At 45.4% G+C, this 20,537-nt stretch overlaps 1 protein-coding gene across 1 annotated transcript in view; it reads right to left on the reverse strand.

The window, feature by feature from the left end:
- LOC306957682 (methyl-CpG-binding domain protein 2-like) overlaps positions 1-20,537 on the reverse strand; it is a gene marked incomplete at both ends in the record, with an annotated part of 31,185 nt that overhangs the window by 457 nt on the left and 10,191 nt on the right. Inside the window, 3 exons of the mRNA XM_079551155.1 lie at positions 6,037-6,214; positions 8,433-8,523; positions 18,459-18,596. Coding sequence (XP_079407281.1) covers positions 6,037-6,214; positions 8,433-8,523; positions 18,459-18,596 — 407 coding nt within the window. The remainder of the gene's footprint in view (positions 1-6,036; positions 6,215-8,432; positions 8,524-18,458; positions 18,597-20,537) is intronic.

Raw genomic sequence — 20,537 nt, forward strand, 5'->3', positions numbered from 1 at the left:
ACCCCATAGAACCCCATAGAACCCAATAAGACCCCATAGGACCCCATAGAACCCCATAAGACCCCATAAAATCCCACTGACCCCATAGGACCCCATAAGACCCCATAGAAACCCTATAGAATCTTCCAGAACTCCATAGAACCCCATAGGATCCCATAGGACCCCATAAAACCCCATAGAACCCCATAGGGCCCCATAGGATCCCATAGGACCCCATAAAACCCCATAAAACCCCATAGGGCCCCATAGGACCCAACAGGGCCCCATAGAAACCCCATAGAATCTTCTAGAATCCCATAGAACCCAATAGGGCCCCATAGAACCCCATAGAATGCCATAAAACCCCATAGAACCCAACAGGATCCCATAGGATCCCATAAAACCCCATAGGACCACATAAGACCCCATAAAACCCCATAGAACCCCATAGGGCCCCATAGGACCCAATAGGGCCCCATAGAACCCCATAGAACCCTATAGAACCCCATAGGATCCCATAAAACCCCATAGGATCCCATAGAAACCCATAGAAACCCCATAGAATCTTCTGGGACCCCATAGAACCCTATAAGACCTCATGAGGCCCCATAGAACCCCATAGGATCCCATAAAACCCCATAGAACCCTATAAGACCCCGTAGAAACCCCATAGAACCCCATAGGGCCCCATAGGACCCCATAGAACCCCATAGGACCCCATTAAACCCCATACGACCCCATAGGACCCTATAAGACCACATAAAACCCCATAGAACCCCATAGGGCCCCACAGAACCCTATAGGACCCCATAGGATCCCATAAGATCCCATAGAACCCCAAAAAACCCCATAGAACCCCATAGGCCCCATAGAACCCTATAAGACCCCATAAAACCCCATAGAATCTTCCAGAATCCCATAGAAACCCCATAGGACCCCATAGGACCCCATAGGACCCCATAAGACCCCATAAAACCCCATAGAATCTTCCAGAATCCCATAGAAACCCCATAGGACCCCATAGGACCCCATAAAACCCCATAGAACCCCATAGGCCCCATAGAACCCTATAAGACCCCATAAAACCCCATAGAATCTTCCAGAATCCCATAGAAACCCCATAGGACCCCATAGAACCCCATAGGATCCCATAGAACCCCAAAAAACCCCATAGAACCCCATAGGCCCCATAGGACCCAAAGAACCCTATAAAACCCCATAGGATCCCATAAAACCCCATAGGATCCCATAAGATCCCATAGAACCCCATAGAAACCCCATAGAATCTTCTGGGACCCCATAGAACCCTATAAGAACTCCTGAGGCCCCATAGAACCCCATAGGATCCCATAAAACCCCATAGAAACCCCATAAACCCCCATAGGACCCCATTAAACCCCATAGAACCCCATAGAATCTTCCAGAACCCCATAGAAACCCCACAGGACCCCATAGAAATCCCATAGGACTTCATAGACCCCAATAAGACCCCATAAAAACCCCATAAGACCCCATAGAAACCCCATAGAATCTTCTAGAATCCCAGAGAACCCAATACGGCCCCATAAAACCCCATAGGATCCCATAAAACCCCATAGGATCCCATAAAACCCCATAAAACCCCATAGAACCCAATAAGACCCCATAAAAACCCCATAGAACACCATAGGGCCCCATAGGACCCAATAGGGCCCCATAGAAACCCCATAGAATCCCATAAAACCCCATAAAACCCCATAGAACCCCACAGGGCCCCATAGGACCCAATAGGGCCCCATAGAAACCCCATAGAATCTTCTAGGACCCCATAGAACCCTATAAGACCTCATGAGACCCCATAGAACCCCATAGGATCCCATAAAACCCCATAGAAACCCCATAACCCTACATAGGACCCCATTAAACCCCATAGAACCCCATAGAACCCAATAAGACCCCATAGGACCCCATAGAACCCCATAAGACCCCATAAAATCCCACTGACCCCATAGGACCCCATAAGACCCCATAGAAACCCTATAGAATCTTCCAGAACTCCATAGAACCCCATAGGATCCCATAGGACCCCATAAAACCCCATAAAACCGCATAGGGCCCCATAGGACCCAATAGGGCCCCATAGAAACCCCATAGAATCCCATAAGACCCATAAGACCCCATAAAATCCCACTAAACCCCATAGGACCCCATAAGACCCAACAGAAACCCCATAGGATCCCATAGGACCGCACAGAACCCCATAGGATCCCATAGGACCCCATAAAACCCCATAGAAACCCTATAAGACCCCATAGAAACCCCATAGAATCTTCTAGAATCCCATAAAACCCAATAGGGCCCCATAGAACCCTATAGAACCCCATAGGATCCCATAAAACCCCATAGAACCCCATAAAAACCCCATAAGATGCCATAGAACCCATTAGGACCCCGTAGAAACCCCATAGGACCCCATAAAACCCAATAAGACCCCATAAAAACCCCATAGAACCCCATAGGGCCCCATAGGACCCAATAGGGCCCCATAGAAACCCCACTGAATCCCATAAAACCCCATAGGGCCCCATAGAACCCTATAAGACCCCATAAAAACCCCAGAGGACCCCATAGGATCCCACAGAACCCCATAAAAATCCCATAGAGACCCCATAGAAACCAATAAGACCCCATAGAAACCCCATAGGACCCCATAAGACCCCATAAAATCCCATAGAACCCATAGGGCCCCATAGGACCCCATAAAACCCCATAGAAACCCCATAGGACCCCATAGAACCAAATAAGACCCCATAGAACCCAATAGAGCCCCATAGAATCCCATAGAGCCCCATAGAAACCCCATAGAAACCCTACAGAATCTTCTAGAACCCCATAGAACCCAATAGGGCCCCATAGAACCCAATAGGACCCCATAGGACCCCATAGAAACCCTATAGAATCTTCTAGAACCCCATAGAACCCAATAGAGCCCCATAGAACCCAACAGGGCCCCATAGAACCCCATAGGGCCCCATAGAACTCAATAGGGCCCCATAGAACCCAATAGGACCCCATAGGACCCCATAGAAACCCTATAGAATCTTCTAGAACCCCACAGAACCCAATAGGGCCCCATAGAACCCAACAGGGCCCCATAGAACCCAATAGGATCCCATAAAACCCCATAGAAACCCTATAGAATCTTCTAGAACCCCATAGAACCCAATAGAGCCCCATAGAACCCAATAGGGCCCCATAGAACCCCATAGGGCCCCATAGAGCCCCATAGAACCCAATAGGGCCCCATAGAACCCATTAGAGCCCCATAGAACCCAATAGGGCCCCATAGGACCCCATAGAAACCCTATAGAATCTTCTAGAACCCCATAGAACTCAATAGGGCCCCATAGAACCCAATAGAGCCCCATAGAACTCAATAGGGGCCCATAGAACCCAATAGGGCCCTACAGAAAACCCCATAGAAACGTTATAAAACCCCACAGTCTGCGCAAGGAAATAAAGGCGTTTTGTGGTAGAAGGAAGCTGGGGTCAGAAAGACCCAAAATCGCCTGAATTTGACCCAAAATAGAAGAGAGAAAAACAGAATTTGACCAAAAATGGAAGAAAAATTGGGGTGAAAAAGTGGGATTTTGGTCAAAAATTGGAATAGGAAACATTGAAAGGAAAAAGGTTTTTTTAATGGTAGGAGAGGATTTGAAATAGAAAATATCGAAATTGAATGAATTTGAGCCAAAATGGCAGAGAGAAAAACGGAATTTTACCAAAAATGGAAGAAAAAACGGGGTGAAAAAGTGGGATTTTGGTCAAAAAGTGGAATTGGAATCTTGGAGAGGAAAAGGGTTTTTTTAATGGTAGAAGACGATTTTAAATAGAAAATATCGAAATTGAATGAATTTGACCCAAAGTGGAAGAGAGAAAAACAGAATTTGACCAAAAATGGAAGAAAAAACGGGGTGAAAAAGTGGGATTTTGGTCAAAAATTGGAATAGGAAACATTGAAAGGAAAAAGGTTTTTTTAATGGTAGAAGAAGGGAGTTAAGAGAAAATATCAAAACTGAATGAATTTGACCCAAAATGGCGGAGAGAAAAATGGAATTTTACCAAAAATGGAAGAAAAAAGGGGGTGAAAAAGTGGGATTTTGGTCAAAAATGGAAATTGGAATCTTGGAGTGGAAAAGGGTTTTTTTAATGGTAGAAGAGGATTTGAAATAGAAAATATCGAAATTGAATGAATTTGACCCAAAATGGCAGAGAGAAAAACGGAATTTGACCAAAAATGGAAGAAAAAATGGGGTGAAAAAGTGGGATTTGGGTCAAAAACTGAAATTGGAAACTGTGAAAGGAAAAAGGTTTTTTTAATGGTAGAAGAAGGGAGTTATCAGAAAATATCGAAATTGAATGAATTTGACCCAAAATGGCAGAGAGAAAAACGGAATTTTACCAAAACCGGACGAAAAAACGGGGCGAAAAAGTGGGATTTTGGTCAAAAATGGAAATTGGAATCTTGGAGTGGAAAAGGGTTTTTTTAATGGTAGAAGAGGATTTGAAATAGAAAATATCGAAATTGAATGAATTTGACCCAAAATGGCAGAGAGAAAAACGGAATTTGACCAAAAATGGAAGAAAAAATGGGGTGAAAAAGTGGGATTTGGGTCAAAAACTGAAATTGGAAACTGTGAAAGGAAAAAGGTTTTTTTAATGGTAGAAGAAGGGAGTTATCAGAAAATATCGAAATTGAATGAATTTGACCCAAAATGGCAGAGAGAAAAACGGAATTTTACCAAAACCGGACGAAAAAACGGGGCGAAAAAGTGGGATTTTGGTCAAAAATGGAAATTGGAATCTTGGAGTGGAAAAGGGTTTTTTTAATGGTAGAAGAAGGGAGTTAAGAGAAAATATCGAAACTGAATGAATTTGACCCAAAATGGCGGAGAGAAAAACGGAATTTTACCAAAACCGGATGAAAAAACGGGGTGAAAAAGTGGGATTTGGGTCAAAAATGAAAAATTGGAATCTTGGAGTGGAAAAGGGTTTTTTTAATGGTAGTAGAAGATTTTAAATAGAAAATACTAAAATTGAATGAATTTGACCCAAAATGGCAGAGAGAAAAACGGAATTTGACCAAAACTGGATGAGAAAACGGGGTGAAAAAGTGGGATTTTGGTCAAAAATGGAAATTGGAATCTTGGAGTGGAAAAGGGTTTTTTTAATGGTAGTAGAAGATTTTGAATAGAAAATGTCAAAATTGAATGAATTTGACTCAAAATGGCAGAGAGAAAAACGGAATTTGACCAAAACTGGATGAGAAAACGGGGTGAAAAAGTGGGATTTTGGTCAAAAATGGAAATTGGAATCTTGGAGTGGAAAAGGGTTTTTTTAATGGTAGTAGAAGATTTTAAATAGAAAATACTAAAATTGAATGAATTTGACCCAAAACGGCAGAGAGAAAAACGGAATTTGATGAAAACCGGACAAAAAAACGGGGCGAAAAAGTGGGATTTTGGTCAAAAATGGAAATTGAAAACTGTGAAAGGAAAAAGGTTTTTTTAATGGTAGAAGAGGCTTTGAAATAGACAATATCGAAATTGAATGAATTTGACCCAAAATGGCAGAGAGAAAAACGGAATTTTACCAAAACCGGACGAAAAAACGGGGTGAAAAAGTGGGATTTTGGTCAAAAATGGAAATTGAAAACTGTGAGAGGAAAAAGGTTTTTTTAATGGTAGAAGAGGCTTTGAAATAGACAATATCGAAATTGAATGAATTTGACCCAAAATGGCAGAGAGAAAAACGGAATTTTACCAAAACCGGACGAAAAAACGGGGTGAAAAAGTGGGATTTTGGTCAAAAATGGAAATTGAAAACTGTGAGAGGAAAAAGGTTTTTTTAATGGTAGAAGAGGCTTTGAAATAGAAAATATCGAAATTGAATGAATTTGACCCAAAACGGCAGAGAGAAAAACGGAATTTGATGAAAACCGGACAAAAAAACGGGGCAAAAAAGTGGGATTTTGGTCAAATTTGGGTTGAAAAAGGGTGAAAAAAAAGGAACTTTTACCGGATGTCGTCGTCGGTGACAACGAAAGCTCTGCAAAGTGGTTGAGAAGAATTGAGCCAAACTGCTGGATTTTTTTCTGCCGCGCTTGAAAGCTGCCCGGTAACCGGAACCGAACCGACGTGCAAAGCGCTGGCGACGGCCGACAGCAAGGTGACGTCGTCTGGGACCGGACCTAGGGCTGAATTTTGGGGGAAAAAAGGGGGATTTGGGGGAAAAAAAAGGGGGAAATGTCATCAAACAGGGAAGCAATGGGGATTTTGGGGGTTTTTGGGGGGTTTTTTGGGGATTTTTGGGGGATTTTTCCCCATTCTTGGGGTCGATTCCTCAAAGGTTTTTCCCTTGTGTTTATGATGATTTTTGGATATTTTGGGGGTTTTTTTTCCCCAATTTTGGGATTTTTTCCCCAATTTTCAAATATCTTCCCCATTTTTTGGACATTTTCCCCCATTTTTGGCTTTTTTTGGTGATTTTTGGGGTTTTTTTGGGCAATTTTCCCCCATTTTTGGGGTCGATTCCTCGAAGGTTTTTTCCATCACCTTTATGGGGATTTTTGGCCCATTTTTGGGATTTTTTTCCCCAATTTTGGGATTTTCCCCCCAATTTTCTGATATTTTCCCCATTTTGGGATTTTTCCCCATTTTTAGAATTTTTTGGGATTTTTTTGCTGATTTTTCGGTGATTTTTGGGTGATTTTTCCCCATTTTTTGGGTCGATTCCTCCAACGCTTTTTCCTCCTTCTTTAAGGGGATTTTTTGGCCCATTTTTGGGATTTTTTTCCCCAATTTTGGGATTTTTTCCCCAATTTTCAGATATTTTCCCCAATTCTGGAATTTTTCAACATTTTTGGAATTTTTTTGGGGATTTTTTGGGTGATTTTTCGGTGATTTTTTGGGGATTTTTCCCCATTTTTGGGGTCGATTCCTCCAAGGTTTTTCCCTCGTGTTTATGGTGATTTTGGGATATTTTTTGGGATTTTTTTCCCCAATTTTGGGATTTTTTCCCCAATTTTCTGATATTTTCCCCCATTTTGGGGATTTTTCCCCATTTTTGGGATTTTTGGGGATTTTTTTGGTGATTTTTTGGGTATTTTTGGGCAATTTTTCCCCATTTTTGGGGTCGATTCCTCCAAGATTTTTTTCATCTCATTTCTGGGGATTTTTTCCCCATTTTTGGGAATTTTTTCCCCAATTTTGGGATTTTTTTCCCCAATTTTGGGATTTTCCCCCATTTTGGGATTTTTCCCCATTTTGGGGATTTTTTGGTAATTTTTGGGATTTTTTTTATCCCATTTTTGGGTTTTTTTCCCCAATTTTGGGGCATTTTTTCACCCCATTTTTAGGGCGATTTTGGGGCTTTTTCCTGCCATTTTTTAATGTATTCTCTGGGGTCAAAGGTCAACCGTGGGGTCAGAGGTCAACCATTAGGGTCAAAGGTCAACCCCAGCGGGTCAAAGGTCAACCAGATGGGCCCTATAGGATTCCGGGTCAATGGGTTTCATATGGGGTTAAAGGTCATTCTATGGATCCCATGGGATCAAAGGTCACCCAATGGGGTCAAAGGTCATCATGTGGGGTCAGAGGTCATCCTTTGGGATCATAGGTCAAGTCCAGGGGTCAAAGGTCAGCCCTATGGGATCCATGGGTCAATGGGATCTCAAGTCGTCCTATGGGATCAAAGGTCATTCTATGGAACCCATGGGGTCACAGGTCATCCCTTGAGGTCAGAGGTCACCCCATGGGGTCAAAGGTCATCTTATGGGGTCAGAGGTCAAGTCCAGGAGTCAGAGGTCAGCCCTATGGGATCCATGGGTCAATGGGATCTCAAGTCATCCTATGGGATCAAAGGTCATTCTATGGACCCCATGGGGCCAAAGGTCATCCCTTGAGGTCAAAGGTCATCATGCGGGGTCAGAGGTCAGCCCTATGGGATGCATGGGGTCAGAGGACCGTCCAATGGGATCTGAAGTCGTCCTATGGGATCAAAGGTCATTCTATGGAACCCACGGGGTCAAAGGTCACCCTATGGGGTCAAAAGTCATCATGCGGGGTCAGAGGTCAAGCCCAGGGGTCAAAGGTCGACAGCATGGGACCTATAGGAATCAGAGTCAACCCATAAAGTCAAAGCACTTCACATGGGGTCAAAGCTCAACCCTATGGGATCCATGGGGTCAAAGGTCAACTGAGGGGTCAAAGGTCATCATGCGGGGTCAGAGGTCAAGCCCAGGGGTCAAAGGTCAGTCCTATGGGATCCATGGGGTCAATGGACCGTCCAATGGAATCTCGAGTCGTCCTATGGGGTCAAAGCTCATTCTATGGAACCCACGGGGTCAAAGGTCAACCGAGGGGTCAAAGGTCAACCTATGGGGTCAGAGGTCAAGCCCGGGGGTCAAAGGTCACCTTGCAGTCCCCGCGGGAGCTCCATGGCTTTGAGGATCTCATGGCCGACGTCGGAGGCGCTGAGGCCGCGCAAACGCTTCTCCCAGAAGAGCTGGAAGGGTTTCATTAAGCAGCCGTTAATTAAGTGCTAATTAGCGCCGCTAATTAACCCTAATGAGTCTCCATATTGACTGTCACGCATTAGGAATGAGGCTTCGTTGCCAACCATCCAATCAGGCTCCAGAAAGGAGGATGGAATTTGCATGCGGGGCCTGGGCGCTTCCGTTCATTAGCGTTGATCGGTTATTGATTGATTACTAATTAATGAGATGGGGGGGAAACTGGGGGATTGTGGGGGAAATGGGGATTTTGGGGGGGATTATGGGGGATTATGGGGATATTTTGGAGGATTATGGGGGATTTTCAGGGGATTTTGGGGGATTATGGGGGATTTTCAGGGGATTATGGGGGAATTTTGGGGGATTATGGGGGATTTTGGGGGATTATGGGGGACTTTGGGGGATTATGGGAGATTTTCAGGGGATTTTGGGAGATTTTGGGAGATTATGGGGGATTATGGGGGAATATGGGGATATTTTGGAGGATTATGGGGGATTTTCAGGGGATTTTGGGGGATTTTGGGAGATTTTGGGGGATTATGGGGGATTTTGGGGGGAAAAGGGGATTTTGGGGGGGATTTTGGGGGATTATGGGGATATTTTGGGGGATTATGGGGGATTTTCAGGGGATTTTGGGGGATTATGGGGGATTTTGCGGGATTATGGGGGGATATTGGGGGATTATGGGGGATTTGGGGGGATTATGGGGGACTTTCAGGGGATTTTGGGGGATTATGGGGGAATTTTGGGGGATTATGGGGGATATTGGGGGATTGCGGGGGATTATGGGGGATTTTCAGGGGATTTTGGGTATATTTTGGGGAAATTTGGGGATTTTGAGGGGATTTGGGGGGTTTTTGGGGGTGGAAAATGGGGATTTTGGGGTCAAAATGGGGGATTTTGGGGTGGAAAATGGGGTTTTGGGGATCAAAATGGGGGATTTGGGGGTATTTTGGGGTGGAAAAAGGGGATTTGGGGGTGGAAATGGGGATTTTGGGGTCAAAATGGGGGATTTTGAGCTATTTGAGGGTGGAAATGGGGATTTTGGGGTCAAAATGGGGGATTTTGGGGGTATTTGGGGGTGGAAAAGGGGATTTGGGGGTCAAAATGGGGGATTTTGGGGTATTTGGGGGTGGAAAATGGGGATTTTGGGGTCAAAATGGGGGATTTTGGGGTATTTTGGGAACGGAAAATGGGGATTTTGGGGTGGAAAATGGGGGATTTAGGATGGAAAATGGGGATTTTGGGGTGGAAAACGGGGATTTTGGGGTCAAAATGGGGGATTTTGGGGCATTTGGGGGTAAAAAATGGGGATTTGGGGGCATTTGGGGGTGGCAAATGGGGATTTTGGGGTATTTGGGGGTGGAAAATGGGGATTTTGGGGTCAAAATGGGGGATTTGGGGGTGGCAAATGGGGATTTTGGGGTCAAAATGGGGATTTTGGGGTGGAACATGGGGATTTGGGGGTCAAAATGGGGGATTTTGGGGCATTTGGGGGTGGAAAATGGGGATTTTGGGGTCAAAATGGGGGATTTTGGGGTATTTGGGGGTGGAAAATGGGGATTTTGGGGGTGGAAATGGGGATTTTGGGGTACTTGGGGGTAGAAAATGGGGTTTGGGGGGTATTTGGGGTGGATTTGGGGCTTTTGGGGGGGAAAAATGGGGATTTTGGGTGCAAAAAGGGGATTTTGGGGTCAAAATGGGGGATTTTGGGGTCTTTGGGAACAGAAAATGGGGATTTTGGGGTGGAAAATGGGGATTTTGGGGTCAAAATGGGGATTTTAGTGTAGAAAATGGGGATTTAGGGGTCAAAATGGGGAATTTGGGGGGGATTTGGGGTGGATTTGGGGCTTTTGGGGTGGAAAATGGGGATTTTGGGGTGGAAAATGGGGATTTTGGGGTCAAAATGGGGAATTTGGGGGGGAAAATGGGGATTTTGGGGTCAAAAGAGGGGATTTGGGGTGGAAAATGGGGATTTTGGGGTCAAAATGGGGGATTTGGGGGTGGAAATGGGGATTTTGGGGTCAAAATGGGGGATTTTGGGGTATTTGGGGGTGGCAAATGGGGATTTTGGGGTCAAAATGGGGGATTTGGGGGCATTTGGGGGTGGAAAATAGGGATTTTGGGGTATTTGGGGGTCAAAAATGGGGATTTGGGGGTCAAAATGGGGGATTTGGGGTGGAAAATGGGGATTTTAGGGTAGAAAATGGGGATTTTGGGGTGGAAAATGGGGATTTTGGGATCAAAATGAAGATTTTGGGGGGGAAATGGGGATTTTGGGGTGGAAAATGGGGATTTTGGGGTCAAAATGGGGGATTTGGGGGGATTTGGGGTGGAAAATGGGGTTTTGGGGGTCAAAATGGGGGATTTTGGGGGTATTTGGGGGTGGAAATGGGGATTTGGGGGTCAAAATGGGGGATTTAGGATGGAAAATAGGGATTTTGGGGTCAAAATGGGGGATTTTGGGGGTATTTGGGGGTGGAAAATGGGGATTTTGGGGTATTTTGGGGTCAAAATGGGGGATTTTGGGGTATTTGGGGTGGATTTAGGGGTGGATTTGGGTCTTTTTGGGGTGGAAAATGGGGATTTTGGGGTCAAAATGGGGATTTGGGGTGGAAAATGCGGATTTAGGGGTCAAAATGGGGGATTTTGGGGCATTTGGGGGTAAAAAATGGGGATTTGGGGGTATTTGGGGGTGGAAAATGGGGATTTTGGGGGGGAAAATGGGGATTTTGGGGGGGAAATGGGGATTTTGGGGGGGAAATGGGGATTTGGGGGAGAAATGGGGGTCAAAAATGGGGATTTTGGGGTTTTGGGGGTGGATTTGGGGGTGGATTTGGGGCTTTTGGGGTGGAAAATGGGGATTTTGGGGTGGAAAATTGGGATTTTAGGGTAGAAAATGGGGATTTGGGGGTGGAAAATGGGGATTTTGGGGTCAAAATGGGGATTTTGGGGTGGAACATGGAGATTTGGGGGTCAAAATGGGGGATTTTGGGGCATTTGGGGGTGGAAAATGGGGATTTTGGGGTCAAAATGGGGGATTTTGGGGTATTTGGGGGTGGAAAATGGGGATTTTGGGGGTGGAAATGGGGATTTTGGGGTACTTGGGGGTAGAAAATGGGGTTTGGGGGGTATTTGGGGTGGATTTGGGGCTTTTGGGGGGGAAAAATGGGGATTTTGGGTGCAAAAAGGGGATTTTGGGGTCAAAATGGGGGATTTTGGGGTCTTTGGGAACAGAAAATGGGGATTTTGGGGTGGAAAATGGGGATTTTGGGGTCAAAATGGGGATTTTGGGGGGGAAAATGGGGATTTTGGGGTCAAAAGAGGGGATTTGGGGTGGAAAATGGGGATTTAGGGGTCAAAATGGGGGATTTGGGGGTGGAAATGGGGATTTTGGGGTCAAAATGGGGGATTTTGGGGTATTTGGGGGTGGCAAATGGGGATTTTGGGGTCAAAATGGGGGATTTGGGGGCATTTGGGGGTGGAAAATGGGGATTTTGGGGTATTTGGGGGTCAAAAATGGGGATTTGGGGGTCAAAATGGGGGATTTGGGGTGGAAAATGGGGATTTTAGGGTAGAAAATGGGGATTTTGGGGTGGAAAATGGGGATTTGGGGATCAAAATGGAAGATTTTGGGGGGGAAATGGGGATTTTGGGGTGGAAAATGGGGATTTTGGGGTCAAAATGGGGGATTTGGGGGGATTTGGGGTGGAAAATGGGGTTTTGGGGGTCAAAATGGGGGATTTTGGGGGTATTTGGGGGTGGAAATGGGGATTTTGGGGTCAAAATGGGGGATTTAGGATGGAAAATAGGGATTTTGGGGTCAAAACGGGGGATTTGGGGGTATTTGGGGGTGGAAAATGGGGATTTTGGGGTATTTTGGGGTCAAAATGGGGGATTTTGGGGTATTTGGGGTGGATTTAGGGGTGGATTTGGGTCTTTTTGGGGTGGAAAATGGGGATTTTGGGGTCAAAATGGGGATTTGGGGTGGAAAATGGGGATTTTGGGGTGGAAAATAGGGATTTGGGGGTCAAAATGGGGGATTTGGGGTAGAAAATGGGGATTTTAGGGTAGAAAATGGGGCTTTGGGGGTATTTGCGGTGGAAAATGGGGATTGAATGGGGATTGAATGGGGCTTTTGGGGTGGAAAATGGGGATTTGGGGGTCAAAATGGGGATTTTGGGGTGGAAAATGGGGATTTGGGGGTCAAAATGGGGATTTTGGGGTGGAAAATGGGGATTTTGGAGTGGAAAATGGGGATTTTGGGGTCAAAATGGGGATTTTGGGGTGGAAAATGGGGATTTTGGGGTCAAAATGGGGGATTTTGGGGTATTTGGGGGTGGCAAATGGGGATTTTGGGGTCAAAATGGGGATTTTGGGGTATTTGGGGGTGGAAAATGGGGATTTTGGGGTATTTGGGGGTCAAAAATGGGGATTTGGGGGTCAAAATGGGGGATTTGGGGTGGAAAATGGGGATTTTAGGGTAGAAAATGGGGATTTTGGGGTGGAAAATGGGGATTTGGGGATCAAAATGGAAGATTTTGGGGGGGAAATGGGGATTTTGGGGTGGAAAATGGGGATTTTGGGGTCAAAATGGGGGATTTTGGGGCATTTGGGGGTAAAAAATGGGGATCTTTGGGGTATTTGGGGGTGGCAAATGGGGATTTTGGGGTCAAAATGGGGGATTTTGGGGTATTTGGGGGTGGCAAATGGGGATTTTGGGGTCAAAATGGGGGTTTTTGAGGCATTTCGGGGTAAAAAATGGGGATCTTTGGGGTATTTGGGGGTGGCAAATGGGGATTTTGGGGTCAAAATGGGGGATTTTGGGGTATTTGGGGGTGGCAAATGGGGATTTTGGGGTCAAAATGGGGGATTTTGGGGTATTTGGGGGTGGCAAATGGGGATTTTGGGGTCAAAATGGGGGTTTTTGAGGCATTTCGGGGTAAAAAATGGGGATCTTTGGGGTATTTGGGGGTGGCAAATGGGGAATTTGGGGTCAAAATGGGGGATTTGGGGGGGTGGAAATGGGGATTTTGGGGTATTTGGGGTGGATTTTGGGGGAGGAATTGGGGCTTTTGGGGGGGAAAATGGGGATTTGGGGGTCAAAATGGGGGATTTGGGGGTGGAAAATGGGGCTTTTGGGGTGGAAAATGGGGGTTTTGGGGTCAAACTGGGGGATTTTGGGGTCAAAATGGGGGATTTGGGGTATTTGGGGGTGGAAAATGGGGATTTTGGGGGTGGAAATGGGGATTTTGGGGTATTTGGGGGGTAGAAAATGGGGGTTGGGGGGTATTTGGGGTGGATTTGGGGCTTTTGGGGGGGAAAAATGGGGATTTTGGGTGCAAAAAGGGGATTTTGGGGTCAAAATGGGGGATTTTGGGGTCTTTGGGAACAGAAAATGGGGATTTTGGGGTGGAAAATGGGGATTTTGGGGTGGAAAATGGGGATTTTGGGGTCAAAATGGGGATTTTGGGGGGGAAAATGGGGATTTTGGGGTCAAAAGAGGGGATTTGGGGTGGAAAATGGGGATTTTGGGGTCAAAATGGGGGATTTTGGGGTATTTGGGAACGGAAAATGGGGATTTTGGGGTGGAAAATGGGGGATTTAGGATGGAAAATGGGGATTTTGGGGTGGAAAACGGGGATTTTGGGGTCAAAATGGGGGATTTTGGGGCATTTGGGGGTAAAAAATGGGGATTTGGGGGCATTTGGGGGTGGCAAATGGGGATTTTGGGGTCAAAATGGGGGATTTTGGGGTATTTGGGGGTGGCAAATGGGGATTTTGGGGTCAAAATGGGGGATTTGGGGGCATTTGGGGGTGGAAAATGGGGATTTTGGGGTATTTGGGGGTCAAAAATGGGGATTTTGGGGTCAAGATGGGGGATTTGGGGTGGAAAATGGGGATTTTAGGGTAGAAAATGGGGATTTTGGGGTGGAAAATGGGGATTTGGGGTCCAAATGGAAGATTTTGGGGGGGAAATGGGGATTTTGGGGTGGAAAATGGGGATTTTGGGGTCAAAATGGGGGATTTGGGGGGATTTGGGGTGGAAAATGGGGTTTTGGGGGTCAAAATGGGGGATTTTGGGGGGATTTGGGGTGGAAAATGGGGTTTTGGGGGTCAAAATGGGGGATTTTGGGGGTATTTGGGGGTGGAAATGGGGATTTTGGGGTCAAAATGGGGGATTTAGGATGGAAAATAGGGATTTTGGGGTCAAAACGGGGGATTTGGGGGTATTTGGGGGTGGAAAATGGGGATTTTGGGGTATTTTGGGGTCAAAATGGGGGATTTTGGGGTATTTGGGGTGGATTTAGGGGTGGATTTGGGTCTTTTTGGGGTGGAAAATGGGGATTTTGGGGTCAAAATGGGGATTTGGGGTGGAAAATGGGGATTTTGGGGTGGAAAATGGGGATTTGGGGGTCAAAATGGGGGATTTGGGGTGGAAAATGGGGATTTTAGGGTAGAAAATGGGGCTTTGGGGGTATTTGTGGTGGAAAATGGGGATTGAATGGGGATTGAATGGGGCTTTTGGGGTGGAAAATGGGGATTTGGGGGTCAAAATGGGGATTTTGGAGTGGAAAATGGGGATTTTGGGGTCAAAATGGGGGATTTGGGGGCATTTGGGGGTGGAAAATGGGGATTTTGGGGTATTTGGGGGTCAAAAATGGGGATTTGGGGGTCAAAATGGGGATTTTGGGGTGGAAAATGGGGATTTTGGGGTCAAAATGGGGGATTTGGGGGGATTTGGGGTGGAAAATGGGGTTTTGGGGGTCAAAATGGGGGATTTTGGGGGTATTTGGGGGTGGAAAATGGGGATTTTGGGGTCAAAATGGGGGATTTAGGATGGAAAATAGGGATTTTGGGGTCAAAATGGGGGATTTGGGGGTATTTGGGGGTGGAAAATGGGGATTTTGGGGTATTTGGGGGTCAAAAATGGGGATTTGGGGGTCAAAAATGGGGATTTGGGGGTGGAAAATGGGGATTTTAGGGTAGAAAATGGGGATTTTGGGGTGGAAAATGGGGATTTGGGGATCAAAATGGAAGATTTTGGGGGGGAAATGGGGATTTTGGGGTGGAAAATGGGGATTTTGGGGTCAAAATGGGGGATTTGGGGGGATTTGGGGTGGAAAATGGGGTTTTGGGGGTCAAAATGGGGGATTTTGGGGGCATTTGGGGGTGGAAATGGGGATTTTGAGGTCAAAATGGGGGATTTAGGATGGAAAATAGGGATTTTGGGGTCAAAACGGGGGATTTTGGGGTATTTGGGGGTGGAAAATGGGGATTTTGGGGTGAAAATGGGGATTTTAGTGTAGAAAATGGGGATTTAGGGGTCAAAATGGGGAATTTGGGGGGGATTTGGGGTGGATTTGGGGCTTTTGGGGTGGAAAATGGGGATTTTGGGGTGGAAAATGGGGATTTTGGGGGGGAAAATGGGGATTTTGGGGTCAAAAGAGGGGATTTGGGGTGGAAAATGGGGATTTTGGGGTCAAAATGGGGGATTTGGGGGTGGAAATGGGGATTTTGGGGTCAAAATGGGGGATTTTGGGGTATTTGGGGGTGGCAAATGGGGATTTTGGGGTCAAAATGGGGGATTTGGGGGCATTTGGGGGTGGAAAATGGGGATTTTGGGGTATTTGGGGGTCAAAAATGGGGATTTGGGGGTCAAAATGGGGGATTTGGGGTGGAAAATGGGGATTTTAGGGTAGAAAATGGGGATTTTGGGGTGGAAAATGGGGATTTGGGGTCCAAATGGGGGATTTTGGGGGGGAAAATGGGGATTTTAGGGTGGAAAATGGGGATTTTGGGGTCAAAATGGGGGATTTTGGGGGGATTTGGGGTGGAAAATGGGGTTTTGGGGGTCAAAATGGGGGATTTTGGGGGTATTTGGGGGTGGAAATGGGGATTTTGGGGTCAAAATGGGGGATTTAGGATGGAAAATAGGGATTTTGGGGTCAAAATGGGGGATTTTGGGGGTATTTGGGGGTGGAAAATGGGGATTTTGGGGTATTTTGGGGTCAAAATGGGGGATTTTGGGGTATTTGGGGTGGATTTAGGGGTGGATTTGGGTCTTTTTGGGGTGGAAAATGGGGATTTTGGGGTCAAAATGGGGATTTGGGGTGGAAAATGGGGATTTTGGGGTGGAAAATGGGGATTTGGGGGTCAAAATGGGGGATTTGGGGTGGAAAATGGGGATTTTAGGGTAGAAAATGGGGCTTTGGGGGTATTTGCGGTGGAAAATGGGGATTGAATGGGGATTGAATGGGGCTTTTGGGGTGGAAAATGGGGATTTGGGGGTCAAAATGGGGATTTGGGGGTGGAAAATGGGGATTTTGGGGTCAAAATGGGGATTTTGGGGTGGAAAATGGGGATTTTGGGGTCAAAATGGGGGATTTGGGGGCATTTGGGGGTGGAAAATGGGGATTTTGGGGTATTTGGGGGTCAAAAATGGGGATTTGGGGGTCAAAATGGGGATTTTGGGGTGGAAAATGGGGATTTTGGGGTCAAAATGGGGGATTTGGGGGCATTTGGGGTGGAAAATGGGGTTTTGGGGGTCAAAATGGGGGATTTTGGGGGTATTTGGGGGTGGAAATGGGGATTTGGGGGTCAAAATGGGGGATTTAGGATGGAAAATAGGGATTTTGGGGTCAAAACGGGGGATTTGGGGGTATTTGGGGGTGGAAAATGGGGATTTTGGGGTATTTTGGGGTCAAAATGGGGGATTTTGGGGTATTTGGGGTGGATTTAGGGGTGGATTGGGGTCTTTTTGGGGTGGAAAATGGGGATTTTGGGGTCAAAATGGGGATTTGGGGTGGAAAATGGGGATTTTGGGGTGGAAAATAGGGATTTGGGGGTCAAAATGGGGGATTTGGGGTAGAAAATGGGGATTTTAGGGTAGAAAATGGGGCTTTGGGGGTATTTGCGGTGGAAAATGGGGATTGAATGGGGATTGAATGGGGCTTTTGGGGTGGAAAATGGGGATTTGGGGGTCAAAATGGGGATTTTGGGGTGGAAAATGGGGATTTTGGGGTCAAAATGGGGATTTTGGAGTGGAAAATGGGGATTTTGGGGTCAAAATGGGGATTTTGGGGTGGAAAATGGGGATTTGGGGGTCAAAATGGGGATTTGGGGGTGGAAAATGGGGATTTTAGGGTAGAAAATGGGGATTTTGGAGTGGAAAATGGGGATTTTGGGGTCAAAATGGGGATTTTGGGGTGGAAAATGGGGATTTGGGGGTCAAAATGGGGATTTTGGGGTGGAAAATGGGGATTTGGGGGTCAAAATGGGGATTTTGGGGTGGAAAATGGGGATTTGGGGGTCAAAATGGGGATTTTGGGGGGGAAATGGGGATTTTGGGGTGGAAAATGGGGATTTTGGGGTCAAAATGGGGGATTTGGGGGGATTTGGGGTGGAAAATGGGGTTTTGGGGGTCAAAATGGGGGATTTTGGGGGTATTTGGGGGTGGAAATGGGGATTTTGGGGTCAAAATGGGGGATTTAGGATGGAAAATAGGGATTTTGGGGTCAAAACGGGGGATTTGGGGGTATTTGGGGGTGGAAAATGGGGATTTTGGGGTATTTTGGGGTCAAAATGGGGGATTTTGGGGTATTTGGGGTGGATTTAGGGGTGGATTTGGGTCTTTTGGGGGTGGAAAATGGGGATTTTGGGGTCAAAATGGGGATTTGGGGTGGAAAATGGGGATTTTGGGGTGGAAAATGGGGATTTGGGGGTCAAAATGGGGGATTTGGGGTGGAAAATGGGGATTTTAGGGTGGAAAATGGGGATTTGGGGGTCAAAATGGGGATTTGGGGGTGGAAAACGGGGATTTTGCGGTCAAAACGGGGGATTTGGGGGCATTTGGGGGTCAAAAATGGGGTTTTGGGGGTTTTTGGGGTGGATTTGGGGGTGGATTGGGGTCTTTTTGGGGTGGTACCTGGCGCGGTTGGTCGGCCAGGCGCTGGGGGTCGGAGCGCACTTTGTTGTCGGGGTGGTTGGTGACTTTGGTGACGGGTTGTTTGAAGATGGAAGCTGTCTGACGGATGGGGAGGGCCGTGTTCAGGTCGGGTTTGCCCTAAAATCCCAGAGAAGAAGCAAAATCCCATTAGGAATCCCATAGAAGAACCCAAATCCCATTAAAAATCCCATAAAAGGACCAAAATGCCATCAGAAATCCCATAAAAGAACCAAAATGCCATTAAAAATCCCATATAGGAACAGAAATGCCATAAGAAATCCCATAAAGAATCAAAATCCCATCAATAATCCCATAAAAGGAACTGAAATCCCATTAAAAATCCCATAGAAGAACCCAAATCCCATCAATAATCCCATAAAAGGACCAAAATCCCATCAATAATCCCATATAAGAACCCAAATCCCATCAATAATCCCATAAAAGGACCAAAATCCCATCAATAATCCCATATAAGAACCAAAATCCTACAAATAATCCCATATAAGAACACAAATCCCATCAATAATCCCATATAAGAACCCAAATCCCATAAGAAATCCCATAAAGGAACCCAAATCCCATTAAAAACCCCATAAAAGGACCAAAATGCCATCAGAAATCCCATATAGGAACAGAAATGCCATCAGAAATCCCATAAAGAACCCAAATCCCATTAACAATCCCATATAAGAACCCAAATCCTATAAATAATCCCATATAAGAACACAAATCCCATTAAAAATCCCATATAAGAACCCAAATCCTATTAATAATCCCATATAAGAACCCAAATCCCATAAAAAATCCCATATAAGAACCCAAATCCCATTAATAATCCCATATAAGAACCCAAATCCCATCAATAATCCCATATAAGAACCCAAATCCCATCAATAATCCCATAAAAGGACAAAAATCCTATAAATAATCCCATATAGGAACAGAAATCCCATCAATAATCCCATAAAAGGACCAAAATCCCATTAAAAATCCCATATAAGAACCCAAATCCCATTAATAATCCCATATAAGAACCCAAATCCCATAAGAAATCCCATATAAGAACCCAAATCCCATTAATAATCCCATATAAGAACCCAAATCCCATCAATAATCCCATAAAAGGACCCAAATCCCATCAGAAATCCCATAAAAGGACCAAAATCCCGTAAGAAATCCTATATAGGAACAGAAATGCCATCAGAAATCCCATAAAGAACCCAAATCCCATCAACAGTCCCATATAGGAACTGAAATCCCATCAATAATCCCATAAAAGGACCAAAATCCCATAAGAAAGCCCAAAAAAAGGCACGATCCCATAAATAATCCCATATAAGAACCCAAATCCCATTAATAATCCCATAGAAGAACCCAAATCCCATTAAAAATCCCATAAAAGGACCAAAATGCCATCAGAAATCCCATAAAAGGACCAAAATGCCATCAGAAATCCCATAAAAGGACCAAAATCCCATTAATAATCCCATATAGGAACAGAAATGCCATCAGAAATCCCATAAAGAATCAAAATCCCATCAATAATCCCATATAGGAACTGAAATCCCATCAATAATCCCATAAAAGGAGCAAAATCCCATCAATAATCCCATATAGGAACAGAAATCCCATCAATAATCCCATATAAGAACACAAATCCCATAAGAAATCCCATATAAGGACCAAAATCCCATCAATAATCCCATAGAAGAACCCAAATCCCATTAATAATCCCATATAAGAACCCAAATCCCATCAATAATCCCATATAAGAACAGAAATCCTATAAAAAATCCCATAAAAGGACCAAAATCCCATCAATAATCCCATATAAGAAGCCAAATCCCATCAATAATCCCATAAAAGGACCAAAATCCCATCAATAATCCCATAAAAGGACCAAAATGCCATCAGAAATCCCATAAAAGGACCAAAATCCCATTAAAAATCCCATAAAAGGACCAAAATCCCATTAAAAATCCCATATAGGAACAGAAATGCCATCAGAAATCCCATAAAGAATCAAAATCCCATCAATAATCCCATATAGGAACTGAA

Source organism: Tetrao urogallus (assembly GCF_951394365.1).
Source record: "Tetrao urogallus genome assembly, contig: scaffold_81, whole genome shotgun sequence".
NCBI lineage: Eukaryota > Metazoa > Chordata > Aves > Galliformes > Phasianidae > Tetrao > Tetrao urogallus.